This window comes from Pygoscelis adeliae, unplaced genomic scaffold, assembly GCF_000699105.1.
Source record: "Pygoscelis adeliae isolate BGI_AS28 unplaced genomic scaffold, ASM69910v1 Scaffold206, whole genome shotgun sequence".
In the NCBI taxonomy this organism is placed as follows: domain Eukaryota; kingdom Metazoa; phylum Chordata; class Aves; order Sphenisciformes; family Spheniscidae; genus Pygoscelis; species Pygoscelis adeliae.
In genome coordinates this window covers 1,525,106-1,551,469 of record NW_008825052.1, presented here as the reverse complement: position 1 = coordinate 1,551,469, position 26,364 = coordinate 1,525,106, and the positions used below count along the sequence as shown (strand labels likewise).

Below are 26,364 nucleotides of genomic sequence, written 5' to 3'. Positions count from 1 at the left end.
GTTAGTATAATTAAATTAGTATTATAGTATTAATAAGTCAAAGGAAACATTTTTTACATTTAGATGGAGGCAATGTGCGAGAAGTGTTTTTATACAAGATTTGAGGTGGCACATGATAATTTAATTTTTTTTTAATACTATGTTTTCAATGATCCATGGGCTCTTTTTTTTTATCAGCTAACACCTGCTTTTAAAGAAATTATAGAAAACCGTTTAACTTGTTAGCCAATATATTAACTTTTTTTAAGGAGTATGAATGCTTTACATCATACTTTTCATCATAGGATGTTACCTGCCAGCATTCCTCTATACCAAAATACATTCTACAAGCTTACCATGCAATTACAGAAATTCTTAGAAAATAGTATTTGACTAACAAAGGCCTGACACCAGGAACTCTGGTTTTGTGTATTATTGTGAAAAAGAATATTTGTGTAACATAATATTGTTGCTTTCTACATTAAAGTATCAATTTCTAAAACTGATTATACAAAGTATAAGCCAGCAGAAACAATATAAGGGGGAAAGACTGATTGCCTTTACCAATGGAAAATAACCAGGAAAAATAAAAATGGGAGTTATAAAATGAGAGGAGGAAGATAATACAGTAAGGACAGAACTTCTGCTTCCATCTGTAAATTCATTCAAAAAAAGTTTGCAGCATGACATACATAGTAAAATATTTTCCTGCATTACAAATGCTCTTACATCTCAGCTTCTTAAGAGATAAAATTTATATTAAGAAATCAGCATGTAACAAAAGCAGTATATCATATTTACATTTATTTACTGTACAATATTTTACTTTTAGAACATTGACTTCTATATCTGAACTATACTCCCTCAATTAACTGGTAACATCATAAGCATAAATCATTTTAGTGTAAGTAACATAATGAAACACCAAGAATGCACATGAACATGGCATGTACTCTAATAAGAATTCACCTCTCCTCTCAAAGTGTTCCTCAAATTCTAAAATAAAATTCAAATAAGCTAAAACAGTTTTAAAACCTTTACAAAATAACTTCCTTTTGCATGCCTCTTCTGTGCCCTTGTTCCATTGGATATCAGGGAAACAAGGATGATAGCATTTTGTTCAAAGGAAGAAAACTTCTTTTCTTTATCAAGAGGTTTAACTTATAATAACGAGGCTGTTTAGTATTCATCACTTAACCCACTACTGGTAAGCAAGGAGGAAGAAAGACTTTTCCAAGATGCATTCTTTTAGTTTTTACCTCACCTGTGGTAACAAGCCTCTTAAAACATATCAGGAAGTGGGTTTTTTGTTTGTTTGCTTTAATAAAATGAATTAAGCAAAATATTTTGCACTTGGATTAACCAAAAAATAAAATAAAAATCATAAACTCACTCATGTAACAAGAAAACAAAGCTTTCTTTTTCCCATAAATATAAATTATTCCAAGAATAAATATAAACACTAGTCTCAGTACCTAAAACAGAACTATTTTGTCTTCTCTTCCTGTAAATTTGTGGATATGTTTTCACATTAGGGGACATGCCCAAACCAGACATATTAGCTCAGGCATAGTGCCACACAGCATGGATATTCATCCATCCAGATCACAGCCAGCTCACATCTATCTGGTTCACATAGAAAACACATTAACAAGCCTGTCTGTATAGATACATTTTCATCTATGTAGGAAACTTCTGAATTTTGCTTTTGATTGTTCCTGTACTTACTCTGCTAAGGGTGGGGGGAAAAAAGCAGACTGAGAATTAAAGGTAACTGTAGCTTATTTTCCTGCTACTTCTTACCCTACCTTCACTAACTAATTTCTGCTGATGACTAGAATAAGTGAGTAAATCTCATGTTTCTTTATCTTCTACTGGGCACGTCCAACAAATCAACCCCTCTTGCACTACTTAAGATTTATTCTGCAAAAGTTACAGAAATGTACAAAATGAAGTGTAATCTGGAAGAAAAAAACCAACTACTGTTCAAGTTTTTTCAATAACACAAGAAAGAACTGAGATTTTTCTTAATAAAGCCAATAAACCTTAAGTGTATGTCATTATACCAAGGTTTTCACTATCTCTGTGTTTAGCAATTGGACCAGTAAGAACAGAAGAAAACATCAAATTTTACCAGATCATTAACACCTTCCTGGAGGTCCTACTACATATTTATCAACATTAAAACAGTTTTAAAAGCAAATTGAGGGGACAGGGACAGGGTGGAGGAAGACAGAAACAATGTTTATGTACCCGCTAAAACACAGCATTCATCAAGCAAACATACAAGTTTATCCAGGACGATGCTGTTGATCTTACAGCATTAGTCTTGCTGTTGATACATTTATACATAGTGGTTCCTGTTAAATAGGGAGTGCTGTTATGAGGTTATATTATATTTTTAAATTACATTTGAAGTTGAAAGTACCACTCGGAGTTTTCACAAGTCATAGGTAGAAAGACAAAAACAAATAAAACAAGGTTTCTACTCTAACAGATAAAATAGCACTGCTTACTCCTTCATGTTCTGATAGGATCAGCATTACCTCTACACTGTAAAATTGATAAAGTACTTCGAATATAAAGAATTTTTTACCTTACAAAAGAACTTGAAAGGAGTCCAGCAAAGCCTACCGCAGCTCCAATAACAGCTACTTTTTGACAACCAAACAGGTCTGTGAATATGCTGACTATTGGAGAACAGAAGAAGACTATCCCCATAGAAAGAGAGCTCACCCATGCTGCAAAATAGAAAGAGACAGCATTTTAGAAGACCAAGTGATTTAAGCTTTCAGCTAGTATTTGTTTTAGTTCAGCAACATAAAATCTTAGATAAAAGTTGGGTAACAATTGGGTAACTAAACTATTTTAAAAATTTTTAAATGTTTTCCTAACATGGTAAAAAAAGCCTGACCAATTTACATAATCAACTAATTTAGACTTCATCAGCTCAAGGAATGCAATTAGCTACAGGAGTTATTATTACTTTTTTTTTTTAAATCCACAATTATTCCTCCAGTAACTAACCTAGTATTCGAACTGATGACTAAGCCACTAAAGATACCTTTGAGGCTCCATATCCATTCTGACATCAATTAGCATATTTCACTTGATTTAATTCTAGACTTTAATGGCTTTAAACAGCTAGGTTTGCTGAAAAAAATTAACAAATTTTTAACTTAATTACATAGCTCTAGATCATACTGAACATTAATAATGAGTAAGCTATCAACAATAGGCTTTTATACTGTAATATACACATTAAGAATATGATTTTACTTTAAAAGAACTTGAGCTAGTACAACCTTTTCCATATATAATGGGAAAATGTCACTACATCTGATACTGCTCCAGCTTTACAGACATTGTTAAAACTGTACTTTGTTTATAAATGAGATCATTACAATTCAGTTCAGGTGAGTACACTACAGTGTCAGTCACAAGTGTGTTTTTTATTCCAAGTGTACCAAAAATATCTTCAAATAACTTAGGTAGAAAAGAATTTGATTCATTTTATATTAAAAGTCAACTTTCTGCTTCACTTCATACAGGTGTTCAGAACCACACCATTTACCTGCTATCACCTAATCGTTCTTTCAAACATGCATTACTGATGTTACACCCAACAGTTCTCCCAGGGCATAAAGGTGAATCAAGCTGCTGTAGCCCAATAGTTACAATGAATACATTCAGGTGGGTAAATGTCACCATCTATTTGGAAAAAAAAATTGGTCTAAATGGGTAGTGGAAAAAGCTGCTGCTGCAAGATGCATTGGAAAAAAGTATTTTAACTTCTTTTTAAATTGTACGGAAGAGGAAAGAATTCTTTCAACCTGGAATGGATTTAAATCTGTGCAACTGAAATTTTGTTTAGAATATCTTTCCTAAAGACAGTTAGATAAACAATTGTGATTCAGTGATAAGGGCAAATAAAATTATCTGGAAAAAAAATATAGCCAAGAGACCTAATGAAGAATATTTGCAAGTATATCTACCAATACTAAGACTTAGAAGTAGTGTTGTTAAAGCGCCAATGAGCCCTACACATTGATGAAGACACCATTGTGCAAGGCACTAAAGAAAACAGAGCAAAACAAACAAGCAAACAAAAAAAATTGTTTCTTCAAAGAGTTTACAGTGTAAATGAAAGACAAAAGAGAACAGATGGCTAGAGAAAAACAGAAATGAGAGTACAAGAAATAAAACCTTTATTTTAGGGCACACTGGGATCTCAATGAACCATGACCTAACTGTTTGGGGCGAGGGGGGTGCTATTGGAGGTTTTTTGAGCATGTGATAAATATAATGGAGTTTCAAGGCACAATCTGAAGAAGAGTGAGGTACTTTTATGGGTGATTCCTCCATTTCCTGGGTATGACTAACCCAGACAAGATAGCCCTGCCAGCCTCGCACCTCTGCAGCAGAAACATGAGCTGTATGAAGGGAGAGCACAAAAGACTAGGAAAAACAAGGCCCCTGTGACACTGACTGAAGGGCAAAGACCAAATTTGTGAAAGGTCTGTCCTTTCTCTTCCTCTGCAGTCAAGGAAGGCTCAAACGCACCTTGGGTGTGGCAAGAGAGGACTTAAGAGATCTGTCCCATTTTACAGCCCAGACGGCTCCTGATGTTGCAAGACAGCATTATACCAATTACAATTTGTAAGCGGGAGTCAGAGGGAGTAAATGCTCTCATACAGCCTGGAGACCAACCAGTTGCGAAGCTTCTAAGTAGTCCAGCTACTACAAGACTCCTCATCTTTTTACTTATCTTTCCCAGAGTGAGCTATACAAAGCCTGCAGTTCTACTGTCCAAAGGAAACTGCAAACGCTAGGAAGTAGAATGTCCATGGCTTCCTGTCACCGCCCCCAAATAAATGGTAGCTCCACCACCATGAACAATCCTCAGCATCTCTGCATGACTTGCAGGGCAGCACTAAGATTCACAGAGTACCTGTGACACGTGGGGTATCTTCAAGGCCAAGAAAAAAAGCAGCTAAATCTTGAGAAGTGGGGATTAACAAGACTCACTGTCATCAGATTCACGGTGGTATGAAGGTACCAAGGAACGGTTGAACCTCCTGCCAGCCTTCCTGCCTAGGTATGAGAAGACAAAGGCAACTGTGGTACTAGATAAGCCCAGAGACTACTGGTTATGAGAATCCAGCCTCACATGGACAGGTACATGCACCCCATTCACGGAGACAAACAGGTAAAGAAACTGGGCAACTGAAACAGAGTTCAAGTAGCTTGCATAAAGTCACAGACTAAATTACTTCAGAGCCACAGATAAGAGTCCAGCAGTCCTAATTTCCAGTTTGCTAATTGAATCACAGCCTGTGCTTTCTCCTTAGTGAAATCAAATAGTTTACAGTACTTTTTAATAGCTTATACAGCTAATAAAATAATTGGAATATAAAAGCCTGAAGTGCAAACATTCAGCTCAAATTACATTCAGTTAACAACACGCTGACTTTGTCTCTTCATGCTTCCAGGTACTAGTGAAAGAAATATGCCTCTCATCACTTGATTCTCTCTTTTTTTGTTACAACAATGACAGGCAAAGCCTAAAAGAGAAGAAAGGTTCCCACTGATTTTCAACGCAACAGACAGTGAAGAGGAAGGACAATGGCCTTATCTGAAGCATTTCAGAATGGCACTGCGATTAAACTGCAAAGTGGGAGCCCATGCTTTACCACTTACCTACCTAATGGAAACTGGAGCCCTGTAAATTACAACTTTAAGTTAATACGAGGCTCTTGGTCCTACAGAAACATAACTTAAAGACATGTTGTTGGCATGTCTTGTATGAACAGCTTTGTTATTTAATGAAAAGAATGTTATTGACATTTAACTTCACATGTATGCATAGTTCAAGAAAATTTACTTTATTCATCCTTTGTGAAGAAACCTAGCAGCAAAAAGAATCAAGATATAAACAGAACAGCACATGTGTAAATCATTAATTTCCTTCAGGCAAGTAATTCTTGCTGCAATATCTTGATCCTATGAAGAAATTGATGGCTATAAAACATATTAAATAGGATTCAGGTAATTTTCAGTTTCACATTGCTCAAGTAAGTTTTCAAGTATTTTTACACTTTTCCACTCAGTATGAAAAAGGTACAATGAATTGTCTTCCACATTTTTTTAAATAAATTACAACTGCCCCAAACAAGTAATATGAAAAGTTACAAATGCAGCTTGCCAGAATAATGAGAGCTCTCTAGAGCAGTCATTACATATTAATTAAAACATTTCCCTCCTCCAGGCTATTGGCCCCTTTCCTGGCCACAAGCTGGCTATATTCCAGAGCTGCTAATTCAGATACTAATACAGCACTTAATTGCTACATACAACAGCATTCATATTCATACACAAAACATTTTGATTGCCATAGAAAAGCTATTCCTACTTTAGGGACTTAAGCCTTCCTTAAGGCACTGGAAGTTAAGAATTAGCTCCTCAAAATGTGTAACTGCAGACTAACCAATTCCTCAGCTTCCCTAGAAGATGGAACAGAAGTTATCCTTAAGATAAAAGTATCAGACCAGAGAGCCTATTGGTAGCATCTATACTGAAAAGTCTGTTTCTGTGCCATTGAAACACATAATAGATTACAAAACACCTAAACTTTATTATAACTAAAATTATTCCAAAATGAAAAGTCACAGCTACATGTTCTTTTCTTATCAGTTCACAACAAATGTATGTACTTCAGCTATAATCTGAATGTATATTCTCATATTTCTTTATTTCTGTTCAAAAGTCCACAGCAATGAAACTATACCACATACTCCACAAATATGCTGCTGTTTTACCATGAGTTGGTTGTTTGTGGTTTGGGTTTTTTTGTTTGTTTGTTTGTTTTTTTAAGATCAGCCTTATTTTAAATAGTCTTTTGTCTTCAGCTATAAACATAGTATCTAATATCTGAGCATTCACAAAATCATTGTCATCGTCACAGCTAGATTATTTAATACATATTTATCTACCATACTACAAACCAAGCTGTTAAATGTTTTAGTTCATTCTTTAGACTCAAGCACTAGGACTTGAGTCCTAGGCCTCGACAACAGAAAAGAAAGCATTAATACCATATCACATGGGAATGCTTTATCATGCATAAATTCAAATAAAGGCTACTCATCCATAGCATTCCTCGTCAGTAAATTTTTTTCTATGTATTACAATAAGAATCTCATCAGTTTTATCCTCACAAGTGTCTTTCAAGTGGTTGGCTTAACACAGTAATAACACCCTTCATTCTTTAATGAACTTCAAGGGGGTTTTTTAATATCTTCCCCTGAGATTTTTCTGGTTGAGACAGGGAACAAGAAACTACTGTCTGGAAGACAAGTGATATGAGGCAAGTGAAGAATATTTAAATTGAGGATTCAAAAATCAACTCAAAAATATTTTGTTTCCCCCACATTAAAAAAAATCAGATATGTGTGTTTGTGTAGCTCATGCAGCAAACCAAGACAGCAGTATTATTACAGTTCACTGGATAGCTTGCAGAATAATCTGTTTGACACTACACATACTAAGACAGAAGCACAAACTGTGGAAAGTGAGAGCAAGCTTTCTACATTTAGTATAACAGATTCTCATGTGCAAAGACCTATAGCTACACTGGTTTTAAGCACTTGCAAAATAGACTGGCCAATCATCCCCTAAACCAGTACCTCTGCTCGCTGTCCAACATCCTTCCTAAAAATCAGTTCTCGCACTGTCTCATCATGTAAACAGTACAGTAGTTCAGGCCATACTACACTGCCAATACTTTTAAGTACAAACTGTAATGATGCTGGAAAACGAGAGAGTCTTCTGTTAACTCATAATGAACAGAAAGTACAGAAATCGGAGACAAACTGCTTCAGAGTCAATCTCTCAATTGAATTTCTTGATGGAAATAATACTTCTCTCATACTGAAAGCGTGTGAAATTCTTGTTGTTTTATGGAAAGTATTCTAGACAGCAGATTTCCAAGAAAAATTATTTTTAAATGATTGTGTAAAATAAACAATATAGGACAAGTTATATGAATGGCAGATGTTTAAAAATGTTTCATTGTCTCACACTGCAAAGGTTTGTGCAGAAGTAGCCTACTACAATAACATCATAATGCAGAGTTAATGTAACTGCTTAAATAATGGCACTTAGTGACGTCTGAAAAGTCAACTTTAATAATATTTAGGAGGGTTTTCCTTGTATTTTATAAAAATACTTGGAGAAAAGGGAAGGACAATATCTACAACATGAAAATCTTCATGCTTCCATTAAGTCATTAGTTATGATTTATGCAAGAATAAGGAAGCCTGTATGTACTCTCCCAGCTTCGAACCATTAACAGCTGAGGGACTTCCTAAGCCAGTTTTTTGTTTTGTTTTTCCTACTAAACAAATTTGGACATCACTTTTTTTTTCCTCAGTGTATTTATCAATATTCTGGTGATTTCTCCTCCATGAACTGCCATCCTCTCCTGGAGCACACATACATTTTCAGCATCCGCAACATCTTACAGCAAACTACTCTGTAACTCAACTATGGGCTGTGTGAAGGACCTCCACTTCTATTATGGCCATTTACACACAAGAATATTCTCTTCAGCAAAGCAGAAGATTGGCTTCCATAGGAAGATTTGTTATGAGCATAGCTCAGGAATTTGAGAGATCCTGTTCTGGAGGAAACAGAAGTGGTTGTTCAAAGTTATTTCTGGAGATAATTTGCTCATCTCCAGCTAGTATTAATAATTCCTTGCCTGCATAATCACATTTACATGGCATTTATTTTTAAGAACAAAACAATTGCAATACTGTGTAGATCAAAGACTGATTTAGCCTAGTATCCTGTTTTCTGACCACCACAAAATACTTAGACAAAGAACGTTTGAAAAAGGGCTAGCATCCTGCAATACTTCTTCCCTGGTTACGTTCTCCCAACATCCAGCAATAAGCAGCTTAGAAGCCTCCTAAGCAGAAAGTTGCATCTAACCGTTCTTCAAGAACATTTAGTTCCATCAATATTACTTTGGCTTCACTGCATTTTATTGTGATCAGTTACAGAACACGCTCAGGCACCAGCACCACATAAAAAATAAACTCCCCTTTGTTTTGAACCTGCTCATACTTTAATTCCTCTGCTGTAAGAAATATGAACTAATCATCCCTGCTAAACTTCCTCTTGCAACATATGATTTCATTTGCCTTTCTCAGATCTGTTCATACTAGTTTCTTCTCCAAAATGAAGCATCTTTTTGACTTAGTCTGTCTTTGTATAGGAGATACACTTTTCCCTCTTCCCCCTTTATATTGAGTCTAATAGTATTACACTGTTTCTGAGACAGGGTAGTCAGAACTGCATATAGCATTTAATATGGGACAACCAGTAAGTTTCTGTGCTAACATAACTTTTTTTCCATTCTCTATCTCCTAATTATCCTTTTTTTTCTTTTTTTTTTTTTTTTTTAAGTATTGCAACTGCTTCAGAGTAAGGATGTTTAGAAAACTATCCATGACCTTATTTTCCCACTAATGGTAATGACTGATGTAGAGGCCATTTTTTTCCCAGCATAGGAAAAAATGTACACGAGACATGTACAATGAATTTAGTCTGCCATATTAATTACTCAACAATAACACAAGAACTCAGCAAGTCTAACAGTCAGCTACCAACATACTCGCGTATGAGGACAGGCAACAAAGTTTGAATTTTTTCACCCTGCAGATTAGATTCCTTTTGAGCTGCTGGACTTCTCATTAGTGTCTCCAGATATCTAACAGATGATTATTACAGAATATAGAGCTACTCTCTTTTCAGTGGTGCACAGTGACAGGACAAAAAAACAACTGAAGCTGCAATAAAGGATATTCCAATTAGATGTTATGAAACAATTTTTCACCATCAAAGTAGTCAAACACCAGAATGTGTGGTCCAGAAAAGCTATGGAATTTCCATCCTTGGATATGTTGAAGACTTGACTGGACAAGGCCGTGAACAACCTGATCTAACTCAGAAGTTCAGTGTATTTAACTTGGCCTTGCTTTGAGTGAGGGGTGTCAGACCAGATAACCAGAGTCTCTTCCAACTCAAGTTATTCTAAGACACTAACTTATGGAAGAATACTGTTCTAAACCCCTTCTTCTTGAAAAACTGGATTCTGAAGATCATGTTAAACATTAGCAGTTCTTCAGAAAAAAAAATTTAGGTTGGCAATACTAGGTTAACCACCAATCCCTTGTTTGTGAATCTTAGAGAGATGTAAAGACTCCTTCAGATTAAGAAAAAAAAATAGAACTAAGCCGTAAGATTAAAACCTCTTTTTTTATTTCCTTAGGAAATAAAAAGGAGTTGAGGGTATCCTTGAATTCTAAGCTAAAGAGATCCTTACAAGTAGATCTCATGAAACCTATTGTTAGCATTACAGATGTAAGCTTCACTGCTTAGAACTACTGTATCTCCCTCCTACTGACATACTTTTTCCATCGATATTGTTCTATTGTTGCCTGTGCCCAGAAGCACAGGGTTACCCTTTGCCTAAGGCACTCCAGATACATCCTCTTTTATCCATTATCTATTTTTCTTTCTCCAGGGAAAAGCTAGTGATTTCCAAGAGGGAATTGTTCAACACATGTTAGGTAACCAACAGAGCAACAGAACCATTAGACCCAGCAAGTACCAGAATATCCTCCCGTGTCCACAGAGAGCCTCTGTAGGTCAGCCTCCTGGAAACTGCCAACCCTATTTTTATCCAACCTATCACTAGCCAAAGACATGTCAAATGCCTTGTGCTATGTGCTTTGCTTACACACGCCTGTGAAAATTGTTTCAGAGACTGCTCAGTAGCTTCTCATGAATTCTGAGGAATTTCATTAGTTGTGGGTGCAAAAGGGAGAGAAACTGAATTTCCACAGAGCTGTTCCCATTACTGAGCAATCCAAAGATCACAGAACAGTATGTCAGTACAAAAGGAAAGCAGATGTTGAAATGCATGTATTGATACGTTTAGAATTCCTACTGTCAAAAAAATGCAATGCTTATTCTATTCAAGAGATCTGCTGATCCCATTAGGGAAAGTATGTGTTTAAGGACTAAAAATAAATTTATGACATAATGCTGCCACAGGAAGTACCCTATACTCTGAACTCGGGTTACATGACTACAGCTTTCAGTCTGCTTACTTTCAAGCATATAGTTTGCAGGTGTCTGAGCTAGGCTCTCCCTTAAAGCAATACTACCCAAAAAACCAAACAAAAAATTAAATCCAAATTTAAATGAAAATTCTAAAATATTTTGGGCAAAGAGAATTTAGCGCAAGGAAATACCATCTCTTGGACAGCAAAGCTATCTTGAACAGGCTTTAAGAATCAGAAATATCTATAAAGGATCTAATCAGATTTCCACAACACTCAGAGAGATCATGGCCAATACCAAAGATTTATGAACCAGAGACTAGTGGAAGTATCCGACAGGAATACAAGACATTGTTTTTTTTCCCCACTCTTTCTTTTTTCTTGTCCCTGAGGAACAAGTCTTACTGAATAACCTTATTACTGAAAGATACTGGTAGTTCTAATGCATCAGAAACCAAGAACTATGTATGACCCACTGGATCCCAATAAAGAGATCTTTGAACAGACACCCTGTTTCCATATCACAAGCATGAAAGCATAACCTCCGTTTTCAGCAGACATTAAGTCATTATCAGACAGTCTAAATTAGTTTACTCTGAATGAAAAGATTGAACTCACAGCTAGAAGCTTTCCTGTGCTTATGCATAGCATCTCTTCAGTATACATGCCTTGTGACAGTCCAAAATGCTACTTCAGGTTTGTATGTGCCATCTTGATGCAACAAGGTGGAAAGGAGCATAAACTTGTCAATATGTTGTAAAATTCACAAAATAAGCTCATATAGTAGGAGTAAGAAACGAAAACAAACGTTATATCAAGTCAGAACATACACTGATTTCTTTCAAGGCTTTATACACCATAAGTGTTCTCTGACATGATATGTGACAGAGATGAAAAACCAAGTGCCAGAAGAGATTCATGTATATCCTTAATACAGTGACCCTCCCCAGGCTCGCCATTTACAAAGATAGGACTAGACTAGTTTCACCCTCTGCCTTCATAATGACAACACAAGATCACAATTTCTACTGAGATCAAGTCCTTGTGAGCATAAGGAGCAAGCAAACAGAAGAGTCAGAAAAGTGGGGATTCATGCACTGATAAAACATCCCATATCACTGCAACTAGCCGATTACTTATCATCTAATTTACACTGGCTGTAACACCACAAGCTCAGGCAGTTTTGGGGGCTTTTTTGCTTGTTGGTTCCCCCTTTAACAAATCAACAAAACAGATAGTAATGGTGAATCCAAAGCAACTACCATGGGAAACTGATCATGATGTTTTCTTCAAACTATAAGGCACAAAATAGGAACCTGAAACAGTTAAAGAAAAAGATGTTCTTACAGGCAAACAACTTTTACTACTAGAGAGACTGCAGATCTTCTACGTAGTTTAAAAAGTTAGAGGAAAATAAACAAATGCTTAAGTTAGTAAAAGCTAAAACGAAAGCTCGAAAGTAAGAAGTGCACTGTTAGGCAAAATATTGCTGGTAGAGATTATAAGTATTAAGCCTTCAGGAACCTTTAAAGGAAGGCTGAAGTCAATCATTAACAGAAAAACACATGCATTTGGATTTCATGGCAAACTGAGCTTGACCTTTGCCACTTAATAAAGTCTGAAAATGCTGTGGTAGGAAGAATAAACAAGGAACAAATCGATAAGAAATGGCTGTAACCACTTCGTTTTCCTTTTAGAAGTCATACAAGAATGCTTTCTGCTGACTGCCTGAGACAGTTTTCAAAGCACAATGTAATCACATTTTTAACTAATGGCCTAATTCAAAAAATTGAATTCCAGAACTGATTTCCAGGCACATTTTTATCTTTCCTTCCCTCCCCCTCCCCCCAAATTAGCATTGGTTTCTTTATTCTTTTTTTTTTTTTTTAATAACAAACTGTTGACACCAAGGATCATGTTCTGTTTTGATTTAGGATCAGTAACATTCTGCATAAGAGAGTATTTGCTATTAACTTCAAAGATGACAGCCTGATTTGCCAGAAAGGTTTAATCCTCAGTGCTCTCACAACCAACAGTTACACACATATTCCAAACGTATCTGCAACCAAACATGTCATGCAATAGTCTCGTGTTTTAGAGCTATAGCATAGATCAGACCTCAAGACCCAAATTCCTAAGTTCTTAATGGAGCTACTAGTCTTCTTCCTTTCCCACACCTCACTTGCATCGGGGCAAGACCTGCAAATCAAGGTTGCCTTTTAAATGGCAGAAGCATACATTTCACCTCTACAGCATCAGAAGTCCTTGTGAGACCATGAAGATGAAAACAGACAAGATAAAGAAATCTGACTTCACAAGTACGTTTGGTACACTATTTGAAGTTCAGGAGCATAGTTTGCCATCAAGCAGCTCACAAGCTAGCCCTAACTTTTCACATGCGAAGATCCTTCTGAATCCATCAGAATTGGCTAAGAGACCCCATCACATCTCAGTAACTTTGTGAGCATCCTCAGGACAGATTATAACAGCATGTATTCTCTGGTTACGTCAGCATATATTCCCCTCATGTTCTGTAGGTCTCTAGACAATAAGCAAACTTAATTTAGGTCTTAAATCCATATCTTGAAGGCTCAAACTGTTACCTAGAAGATCTCTTAATGTCACAAACCACCATTCCCCACTATCCACCCCAAAATAGTCATTAAGAGCATCACATTTAGTACTTTATAGACAAACAAGTCCCCATTTTCAGCAAGGGACAGACTATTTGCCATAAAGAAAAAAGTATTTTTTCTAACCAAACCCAAAATATTTTTACACAGAGCAAATAAAACAGGAGAACAAGTGATTTTAGGACAAATCATTTAGATGCTGTAACAGGTAAATATTTTTCAAGGTGAGATCCGATTGTTGAACTAGCATCTGCTTCAAACGGGAAGAATCTGCATTTATATAGAAACAAGTATCTACATTGAAACAGGACATTTCAATCCAAAAAAAACAGACAAGTGTTCAGAGGCATGTGCCTGCATTTAGTATTACAAGTACAAACATTGAACTACACAGCAAAACTGTCTTTGCAATTGTAACATTGTTTTGTGCTATAAGTTCTGTGGAAAGCTACATTTTACTCTAAAAGGAGCAATCTTAAGGTAAAGCGAGGTGACAAATAAGAAGTTCAGTATGGCTACCTTTCATAAAGAATGCTTACTTTTTTCTTTTTCAATATTTACATATAAATTTATCAGTCTCATCACAAATACATTGCCAAATGGAAATACAAGTCCAAAACTGGACTATTTTAAAGTGACACTAAGAATTAAACGTTTTCACAGGCTGAGGAAAAAGGGGATTTACACGTGTCACATTTTCTTTCACCCATATCTCCCATTCTCTTCCTTTCAAATACTGAAAACTTAGTAAAATAACAGAGGTACCGTAAGTTTTTGCACAGCAAACAGATGGATTGAAGCGTTGTCCCTTTCAGAGGATTAATAGGAAGAGGGACTCATTTGCATGGAAAGGTTGATAAGAGCAAATACAAGAAAAAGCACATATGACAGGGTAATTCTCTATGTCAGCATGTGCCCTTTATATCGGTTACATGCACGTGACAACTTATGCACTCTGTAACCCTTGTAACCAAGTGAATCAGCCACTAACTCTTGACCTTGTTCTTCTACCTCATCTCCATCCAAAATTTTCAAGTCTGCCAACATCACTTACTGGGACAATAGACTTTCTCATTAATTTAGTGCCCAACTACTCAGGCAGTTATCTATCTGATTTCCAGCAATCCAAATGCCCAGGTTGCCATACATCTAGAAAACCTGAACAAATAGCTACTTTGTACACACAAAGTAATTTTATCTTGGATATACAGCTGATAAACCCTCATGAATGTGACTTGCTGCATCTGTAGTATTTCACATACGCAACTGCGATATATGTCCCATATCTGTCAGAATGATTTGAACTACAGCTTGTTGAAGTACTTCTTAGCAGATTTGGAGTTCACATCTGTCCTATCTAGTCTAATATCCAGTTAGCAAAAAATCAAAAGCAAGAGGTTATACATATTTTTGTTTACTCATAATACCAACAGGACTTAGACTAGAGTCTCTAGGCACTGCAAGTACTTACCACTGGTAACAGTTATAATTTAGATGATATTTACAGTCAGTAAAGTACAAAACAAATTTTTAAACAAAAAACTTCCTGTTGAGCTCTTGGATCACAGGCCTCATCTCCCAACCATTAAAATGTTTTTTTCTTAGGAAACACTACTGAGTCAAACATGAAAGCAAACACTTCTTCAAAATTATTTTAAAGGAGCATGATGTTTATTTTAAGTTCATATTCTACAGCTAAGAAGTTAAATTTTACTGATTTAATCCAAAAAACCACCAATTTAAAACCTCAGCTCTTCATAGCCATTTTCACACAACTTCCGTGTTTCACACTCAGCACCAGGTACCTCCACAGCAAAATACAGCAATTTCATTTTAAAATACAAATAAATGGGCAAGTAATTGAGCTACTTGAGCATTGTTTTATAATTTTAAAACTACAATATTTCCTTTGAGCTAGAATTCTGTGTACTTGAGATAGGGCACAAATTTTATTCTGCAACATTTGTCACGCACTTAGGTACTCTTTAGCATTACAGGTGGTCTCCTTTATCATACTGTATTACTCTGCAAAAATTATTTTGTTATGCTTAAGACATCCAATCAGTTCTCAAAATACTGAGTATACTTCTAAAGAGAATACTCCTTTAAGTTAAGTTTTATATAGGTAATATCTAGTCAAAAAAATAAAGGAGTAGTAAAGCATATATATCATATACAGAAAATAAAAAGCATCTATGAACAATGATATCTGGAATAAATTTGTTGTTTAACTGAAGAAACATCTTTCTATTCCAATAATATTCCTACTACATTTCTTATTCTTTTACTTTGGATCTACCTATTAGTGATCCTTTACCAAAACTATGATACCTGCTCCCAAAAAACCAAACATCAAAGTTCAGTTAGCAGATACAACTTTCTGAAGATTCTTTTAAAGGAAGAATAGTTTTGCTTGATAAAGATCCCACTATCTTAAAAACAAATTCAATGGTTTTACTGAATATTTTGCCGTATTCTGAAAAATATCAGAAGTCCAAAGCTCCTATTTATAAAATAAGTACATAGAACAGCACAAAACTCTGAGCCAATCATACTGCTGGTTCATTTCCTCCCCTGTTTTTCACCAATGCCTTTAGCTCTTCAAGCTTCTGGGTGGCTGTATTAAAAAGACTCTTTGTACCTACCATAAGCAAACAGACACAGGCACACACTGCCTAGTATAAATTTTTACTCTGAAGTCCCAGATAAAAATGTTGTTTATTACTTCTTTAAAGTATGAAAGTCTTTTCTTCTTTTAAGAGAAACTGTAAAATTTAGTCAAGAAAACTGCTGAATCAGTCATCTCCTTCAAATTCTGATGAGGGTTGGAAGACCTTAGGGAGTTTCAATGCCTTACTCCTTGATCGTTCACTAGAGAATCTTTATCTCTACGTTTGTTGAAAAGAAGCCTAAATCCACTACTCTGCCTAGCAATTGCAATAGTCTTGCTTAAGCTGTGCAAACCCTTAACTTTCCTGCAGTGACTCAGCCTTTTTGTTACATCAATGGCAAGAACTGGTGTATATAATCGGTAGAGAGATTTTTCTCCCAGTTATATTGCGTAATAGCACATTATAGAATAGTATAACAGTTGTTATCAAAGAAAAGCACTCAGGTCTTTCTGCTGAAGGATCAATCTCCACCCATGAACATTGCACTGATTTCTTAGAAGAGTCTGAGCATTTTAAATGGTTTTTTTTATCAGCTTGCAATCTAAGCACCAAATAGCTTGGCTACTAGCATTTCTACAACCATGTTTACTTTAATGCTATTCCCAGAACAGTAACCCCACTAAATCGATTAAGGAATTACACCAACAATTTGCATTCTTCACAATCAGATCTTAACTCCAAATGAATAAGTTGGCTATTATTCCCTATTTCTAATTTTAAGGGGAAGGAAGGGAAGGACTAAAAATAATATTAAACCTAACAAAAATGCTATTACATCATAAACAGTAACTGTCACTAGATAACATGCGAATAATAATGATAACACTAGTATTATTAATAAAAATAATAATGTGCTTATAATACCTATCCACACTTCACAGAAAACAGCCATATTACATATACAGGGATTTTTAGTCTTCTAGAATATAACAAAGCAAGCTTCTAGCTCTTATAATGATCTAAGAAGCTTAAGACATAAGTCTACTTCCACTGACAAAAAATTACAGCTTCTGAGAGGAAAAAAATGCAGAAAAAGCATTTTCTTCTCTCAGAAGAAAAACAAGGAAAATTGCTGTTACATGTATTACATGCAAGATCCTGAACAAAGTCTTTGAGCTCTGTTGCTCACGTAGTAAACTCTGTTGAGCTTGGTCAAAGGCCTGCTGCAGGCATCACTACTGACCTTAACAGGTATCAGACTGTGTCTTCCATCAAGCTCCATTTGCACAGTGTTAGGTTATACGATAAAAGATCATCTGCACACCCACAATGGGGCACAGAGAGGCAATGGCAAGAGGGGGAGCCCAAATAATATCCTGCCCTGGCTCCTCCTAGGCCCACAGCAGGCACCAGCAGCCCTGATATCACCAGCCCGTCTCTATATGCCCAGAGGAGCACAGGGACAGACGCAGGTGGGAACCCAAGCTGCAGGCTCAGAGAAGGGGACACCCCATCCAGTCCTCCCTGGACTGTCCCAGGAGAGCCTCAGCCCCCGTGTTCCAGGTGTGACACCCATCAGGATAAGTCAATGCCAGGGCACCTTTGCGACGGAGGGGGATTACTGCCTTGGGCGTAGGACACAGCAGAGTGTGCTGGGGAAAAGCATTTCAGGATCGCACAGAACTTATTATGGGACGTTTAGGGGAGGAACCAGGGAGGGATTTAGGGAGGAAGAAGTGTAGGAAAATAAGAGACATAAGAGGATAAACAGGACTGGTCCATGTAAACAGTTTGCTGGTCAGTACAGCTGTCTGGCCATGCTCTGCACCTGATCAGCACAGCCTGCCCTGCCTTCTTGCTAAATTCCTTTATAACCTTTTCCCAGGCAAGGGACTTTCCATCTGTGTGCATATCTGAGTGTCTGAGCCCAGCACCTGAAGGGATCCACACTGCAAACGTATACATATATTATATATTATAGATACATATACACACACAGATTCTCACTAGCAGACCTCCATTCTGTTCAGCTAGAGGGGAGCAGGATGAGGTCACTAGTGCTGTGTTCATGTGAGTGTCTGTCAGTTCATCTGTGTGGCTAGCCATGTATACATGTGTATGTGGTATACATGTGCACTCTGTGTGTGTGCCTACCAGAAATAACATTTTCAGCCTCACTGCTGGTTACACAGGGGACACAAAGCTGCAGCAGCCTCACTTCTCTCAGGCTGTCAGATCTGGCCTGATTATTTTCCCAAACACTTAAGAACTAAGGAAAAAAAACAACACACAGAAAAGCTATAGTCCTATTTAAAATACACTAGTCCTTCCCTTCTGGTCCAAGCTTGTGTTTTCAGGAAGTTGCACTTGTTATATACAAGAACAATTACTTCTGTCAGTTAAATTCACCAGTAGCTTTTATATTGATAAAAGAGTACTTACTGGTATTACTCTAACATAAAGAAAACCTCTGGGAAGCTCTGCACATTCTCCCAAGGACTTTCACAGTGTAAGAGCAGCTGCTAGGACAGGACACTCTCCTTGCAGCAGCTGGAATACAAACTAGCAAACTTAGCAGCTGCTCTAAACTACACCAGCCAAAGCATCCAAGAAGAAACAGGATAGCAAAGTCCAAATATCTTTATGGAATAAATAAGAGACTTCCATGTATTAATTCCTAATCAGAAATACAAAAATTTGGTGCACGTAACTTCACCTTGATGGCATAACATGGTGTAAACCAGCATTAGGCAAAAGTTACTGGGAAAATCTCTCAAAAAAAGATACTAGCAGGTGCAGTCAAAAAGCAAAATCAAAAAACATGAATTAATGGTATGCCTGCCTGTGAGCACAGTTTGGAAGAACCTTCAAGTAAGACTGCAAATAAAAGTTTCAGTCCAATAGACTGCACAAATAATTAACTATTGGGAGTGTGGACAGCAAAAGAATATTATATTTTTCAATTATTCTGAAATTGTTAAAAACTAAAGCATAGTGTGAGTGTTCCTTTAGCTGAAGTGCTTCAAAGAAAAACTGTTAACAGTCAGCATCACCTAGCTAGCCCAAAGAAAACAAAGAATCAACAAGGCCTGCTTGCTTTCAATTCACCCTGTAGGCTGGAATGCAGAAAGCTCTCTTGCTTGTGCTTTATTTAGTAAAAAGTACTGGGTGCCAAAGAAGGAAGAAATCAGCAGTAATGTGAGGAGCCCTTGGCAGTTCAAACCTGGTAACAACTACCCCACCAGTCCTCTAGGAATCCATCTCCAGAAGAAGGTGGATGCTCTTCAGAGAGTTTCTTTGAGGAAAACAAGAGAAAGTTTAATGTGCAAGGAATGCATGCTCAGCCCATGAGAGGAAATGGATCAGGAGCCTAAGACACAGAGAAATTGCGAAGTATTGGGCAGGTTAATAGGATCTGAGGATGGGTAAATCTGCATGTATGAGCAAGACAGGAGCCTGTAATACCAAGAACAAGAAAAGAATTAAGCTGGTAAGCCCCAACAGCTAACGCTGGTGTGACAGCAGAGTCCTGCGTTTCCTCTGGCACCAGGCAAGGTAGAAAAGCAAGAAAAGGGGGAGAAGGAAGACTAGAAAGATTTCTTGGATGACAGGATCGTAACAAAAAGATTCTAGCAAACAAACTGGAGCCCCATACAAGAATGGATAGCTGAAGTTACATTAATAAACAAAAAGTGAGTAATTTTAATAACAATTCAGACAACAGGTCCGATAAGCATATTTTGGTAGTTTAGGGGGTAGTAACAGGTTAAGAGCTGCTAGCGTGAAACACAGGCAGATGTTCTCTCCCTCTTTGTACAAATATAGAGACATTTTGTAATGGAAACATTAAGACTGATACGATTGGACAATGAACGGGAATGCCCGAGTGTGGAAACACTAGAATGGATGGCAGAAGAAAGGCCTTTAAGAACAGCATGTGTTGATGACACCTAGATAAGCAGATCAAAGATCACAGTACAACTACATATCAGCTCCTCAAAATATCCAAGTCAGTAAAGCAATGACTACATTTACACTAAAACAAGGGACAAACTATAGACTTAAGTCATTAAGAGATAATGGTGGGAAGATAAGTAACAGGATTGAAGCTGTAAAACAGGGAGACAAAAGACTGAGTAAATCCTAATGTCTCAGAGGTGGAACAGGATGAAGAGATCCTCACCGCTGTCAACTCCTAAAAGGTACAAAAGTCACACCCAAATTCAGCACACAGCTGCTGACCTAAGAACAACCCAGAAGACATGAGGATCTGATAGCAGGAATCTCTCTTCACTCATTTCATTGGGAGGATTTCTAACAAGACCACTTTGACACAGTCATCTGTGTGGTCTGGTTGCTCAGACTACTTTGACACATGTGTCTCGACACTCATGAGTATGTGGGTGTGACTGTCTGAATATGTGAAGGGGGGGGCAGGGTGGTTGGGTTTTTGTGTGAGTTTTTGGTTTGCTTTGCTTTAATTAAAAATCACTTCCCCGTCCTCCAAGGGCTCACAATGAGCTTTGCTATAGTGTTATTCATCACTCAAATGGAGGGGGATGAATGAGACAGGTAAGACAAAAAAGTGATACCATAGCAAAGGAAACGGTCCATAACATCCATCCACATATAATCCAGGCATTAAGGAATCACACATACTAGCCTTAGTATAGACCATTTTATGTCTGACTCAACATTTCCCACTATTTGACTGGGGGAAAGATTTGGTTGCAGGAGAAATTCCTGCTTTCCTAAGTAGCATATAACACTAGTTTATTGTGAAAAAAACTGATACAGCAATTTAAATGCCAAACCACTCCAACATTCTTTTAAAGCTCCAATTTAATTAATTCTCTCCCTGGGTATTCCTGGCTTATGAACCTCACAATTTAAAGACCAACTCAGACAACTCCATACACCAGTACAATGATGTTGCATTTTAATACGTTCTTAGACAGTAACTTACATGTGGTACCTTCCATTTAAGCTAGACAATGCAACATCACATCACTTGCATCCTTCAATCATTTCTTAGGATTACCTACTCAACCCAATGAAATTGGCAAAAAGTAAGACTTGTTAAGAAAACCAGTGAAAACAAACAAAGTAAATCTTGTTAAAAAACAAAGGGAAACTAATTAGGACAGAAATTTGACCTAATAAATTATTCTGCATGAATAATGATCAGCTTGTCAAAATTCATAGTGTTTGTTCATGAAGCCCACAGCTGGAAACAGCAGGGATATTTCAGGTCAAGAATGAGGTTCTTTGGCAAAAACTACACAAAGAAGTTTGCATAGCTCCTGCCAACACCATGCTTAGCTCGAGGCAATGCTTTTACTTTCAGGAGCTCTGAAGTGACTCAATTTAAGAAAAAAAATACTTACTAACATATCCAATAATGAAAACAAAGGATTCTGGTAGTTCTACAACCAGTTTACTCTTAAGAATATTACAGACTTCATATGAAAAATTACAGAAGCTTGAAAATAAAAAGACTCAAACCAGCAATGTTTATGAGTATTTATCTTCCTTTGGTAAATGCAACTAGGGACAGCCCCTTAGAAGACAGGACAAATTCACTAGTTTCTCATACTCAAGATGGCTACTGGCTACAAATTCACTAGTTTCTCATACTCAAGATTGACCCTGTCAAACAGGGTCATTCCTGCAGCCTGCAAGGAAGAAGACATGAGTATCTTTTTCCCTAGCCCCTCACCCCCAGTCAAAGAATATCTTCACATAATCCTGCCAAGGCAAACAGATGATGCCATACACTTCAATATCGGTGACCATAAATAATAATTTTCCTGACAATTAGAACTAAATATCCTCTAGGTGCAGGCTGGTAGGAGCTTCATGAAGAACACTGACCCTTTTCAGTTTTAATATAGCCAGACACAATAAAAGTATTATTAAACAACGCAAAGGAAGGGGATAGAAAAAAAACTTTTTATCCTTGTTGGAGGAAAAAAAACCCAGCATTTCCACATGGCAGAGATACAACTAGGAATTGTTTTAAAAACTAATCCTCTAGAAGAACAAAGAAACTTCAGCAAATGATTTGAGAAATTATATTTAAGTATGTTTTCTGCATTTTGTTAAGAAACTAGAATAAAACTTAGAAGAAAGTGAAAGTTATCTTATTCTTTTACAAGGTTTCTTTTCTTTTTTTAAGGAGTATTCTCTTCTCCCTCATCTACATTTTATTCTAGAAATCACTAAAACAGAAGTATTTCTTCACCATAATGAGGAGGTCACCTCCTCCGATGCAAGGCCTCTTCAAAATGGCTGAATATCAGGAGCTTTTGCACATCTAAAAGCAGCTTTAAATATGCATCATTCATCAAGCAATCATGAATCATGTGATTAAACCCCTTTTGAATAACAAGATTTTAAAAAAACAGCGTTTAGATATAATCACATTGAGAATTATCTGGATATGCTAAAGTAACATGCCATTCAAAATAAGTCTAGTGTTAATTGCTTAGAACTTCTTACAGCTTCCAACAAAGGGTTCATCCATCACAAAAGATTCTTAGAAAAACATAGTTTCCATTGGGTGAGAGGAAGAACCCTTGGAGGTATGAATAAACTGGCTAAAAGAAACAAGAAGAGGTCAAGTTAGCATACAGAGAGCAGTTATCACCAACATCCAGAAAGAATCCATGTTGTGTCCCCTTGCTGTTTGGCAATATTAACAAATCACCTGGAAAAGGGAGAAGGGCTGAAGGGACAAAACTCCTCATCTTAAAACAGAACTCAGGTGACTGCAGCTGAAGGGTGCTTTTTTGTTTGGTTGGCCTTTTTGTGGGTTTGTTTTTTTGTGTTTCGTTTTTAGAGAGAGAATATATATGGGTGATGTAAGAGGGTGAATTTATTTTTCTTTCTCATACAACAAAAGTGGGATGGGACTCCCAAAGTTATCAGAAAGCACATTTAAAACACAAGGAAGTATGAATTAAGTCAAGAAAATAAATTCAACTGTGCATCCTCTACAACTGAGTGTTCTGAAGTCCACAAGTATTAAGTGACTTTGAAAAAAGCAATTGATGTAGGGTGGGCTTCTCTATCTCTCCAAGTCCAAAAACCACTGACTGGCCAAAGGGAAGAAGGTATATAGCAGGAAGGACTACCTTTTAAGCTTTGTAAGCATCAGTTACTAGTATTGGGTACAGAACATTGGCTTAGATCAATTTGAAGTGTAACCTATTATTTTTATGGAATTCTATTTGCTCATGCATGATAGTCATGCAATATGCAGTGTTATAGTCACCTTCATTAAGCATTAAAGCCACACAGTTTGTTTTACAAAAGATAATATGGATGGAAAGACAGACTTCACATGCACCAAGTCCTGATAATACCACGTTGGAAGAGTGACTGATGTGCTGAAGGACAGGGCTGCTATGCGCAGGGACCTCAACATGCTGAGGAATGGGCCAAGAGAAACCAGAATGAATTCAACAGAGGCAGATGTAGAGTCCTGCACCTGGGATGAAAAAAAAACAGGAACCAATAGAGGCTGCAGGTCGATTGCTTAGAAAGCAGATTTGCAGAATGGGACATGGGGGACCTCATGGACACAAGTTGAAACTGAGTCAGCAGAAGGGGACACGGGGGACCTCATGGACACAAGTTGAAGCTGAGTCAGTGGTATGCCCTTCAGCAACAAAAAAAGACTGCATTCCAGGTTGCATTAGCAGGAGCATTGCCAGCAGGCTGAGGGACATGGGCATTCCACTTTCATAAGGCTGTATCTGGAGTTGTGTGGAGCTTTCTGCTCCCCAGAACGAGACAGATATTGACATATTGGGGTGAGTGCAGAAGGCCACCAAGATGACTGAAGGCTGAGGCACCTAATATAGGAGGAAAGACTGGGAGAATTGGGTTGGTTCAGCCTTAAGAAAAGGCTTGGGAGGCAGGAGCAGTGCAGATCTTATTGCTGTCTACAACTACCTAAAAGACAGAGAAAACAGAACCACACTGCTCAAAGGTACGCAGCCATAGCACAAGAGGCAGAAGACAAGATGGAACATGGGATTTTTCACCATGAGGGTGGTCAAACATTGCAATGTAATACCCAGAGCAATAGTAGACTATCTGAACTCGACTGAACTGGAGTAATCTGATCTGACTGAACTTGCTCCGAACAGAGGGTTGAACAAGATGGTCTCCAGAGATCCTATCCAGCCTTAATCATTCTATGATTCTATGTATACAGACACCACAGCTAGAAGAGTTTTGCAAGCAGGGCTATTTCCTCTAAAATCTACTGCCAGGACACTTGAAAGGAAAGGTCATAGGTCTTTCTTGCAATTAATAGGAGGGTCCATGGAAGCCCAGCATTATAAATTGAGGTTTTGGAATGTTTTTATGCAATGAGATTCTCTTCTCCATAGCTACCAAATACAAATAAGATACAACTGAAATAACAATAACCATATTTTTTTGATAAGTGAAACATTCCTTAGGTTACCCTAGAGGTTTGTTCCTAAGTGGCTCAAGCTGGTAACTGTAAATAAAACATCAATTTTAACCAAATTTCTGCCAGAAAATTAGAGTTGATTTACATATTTCTGCCAGCAGCTCCTGATTCTCTTTGAAGAGTTATCATACCACTGAAGATGCTACTTTAAAAAGACAAAAAGTTGAACTCAATTATTCAAAAAGCTTTATGATCAGGTTTAACAGCAGGATTGTTTTCTCAACCATAGTTATGCCACTGAGCACACTGACACAATTTAACCACTCATTAGTCACAATTCAAATCTCATTAAAAAAGCAGTAAGTCACATGGTCAGGGATGTATGCAGCCATTTACGTCCAAAATAAAAGCACTGACTGCTTCTTATGATGCCATGTTCTCAGTTTGCATTCAAAAGTTAAAGTCTGGATAAGAACAAATTTTATCTCAAGCATTTGAACAGCTAAGGACTTGGAAACCTGAGAGCACATGAATGGAAGTTCTAAGGAATTTGACTTCTGTCTTGCACAGTAATCCAAAACAGTTATAGAATTAGCAGTAATTTATTAATAACATTAACAGCTATGTATTCTTGGTTTAAATTTAATAAAATTCCTTGTCCCTAAAGTTATGCAGAAAAATCTAGGACATGTTAATAGTCAAGACAGAACATCCATCAGATACACCACTGGAAAGTTAAGAAAAGCATGGTAAAGATGAACCAAAATAAACTGTTCAGAGTATGTGGACCGAATAAAACTTTATCTTACTAGCTAGAAAAAAACTTGGAAAGTGAAGCCCAGCATCAGCAAGGATAGCAGTAATTTATACTGCACATCATGTTTGCAGTCTCATTTGAAAACCTTTGTGCACTCTGACAATTCAAGTAGCTGGTTTATATAAAAATTTGCAATTTCAGGACCTATGTCTACATTTATACTATGGTGCTGAACAAATGTTCTAGACTACTACACAAGCATTCTGTTTTATTAAACACCAAATTATTAAATGCCAAATGCTTAAATTCTATATATCTGTATAGATCCTTTTGCATACACTAACTTCTTTGTGAAATTCAGAAGTTGAGCCACCTGGGTTTAGATCCAACTTTTAAGTGTTCAAGAAAGGTATAAAGCAATTCTAATTAACTCCAAATTAGCAAAAAAAGATATTAAGAAATACCAAATCAAGTAAGTTTCTAGTAGCAGTAGTCCAGGAAAGCAAAACACTAATTAAAGTACTTACAAACTCAAGGACAACATTGGAAAAAAGTAACACTGTTCCACTTGCTCTGCTTCTGATAAGCTGTGCACAGTGTGACACTAACTACTGAAAAATGCCAAGAATAAGCCATTGTCTGGTTTGCACATAACAACTGCATGTGCATGGTACAGGAGACCTATAAATTCAAAATCACGTACCTCTGCATTTTATATCAGTCTATTCAAGTAAGTTTTGAATAAATTTAATTTTTATTACGCTAATCAATATTAGTATCAAAATTGAGATCTATAATGATAAATACATATAATACTGACCTC

General features: G+C 36.9%; 1 protein-coding gene across 1 annotated transcript in view; it reads right to left on the bottom strand.

Annotated features, from left to right (window-relative positions):
* The window catches only part of SLC16A10 (solute carrier family 16 (aromatic amino acid transporter), member 10), a 58,376-nt gene that overhangs the window by 31,673 nt on the left and 339 nt on the right, over positions 1-26,364 (bottom strand). Inside the window, exon 2 of the mRNA XM_009326435.1 lies at positions 2,576-2,720. Coding sequence (XP_009324710.1) covers positions 2,576-2,720 — 145 coding nt within the window. The remainder of the gene's footprint in view (positions 1-2,575; positions 2,721-26,364) is intronic.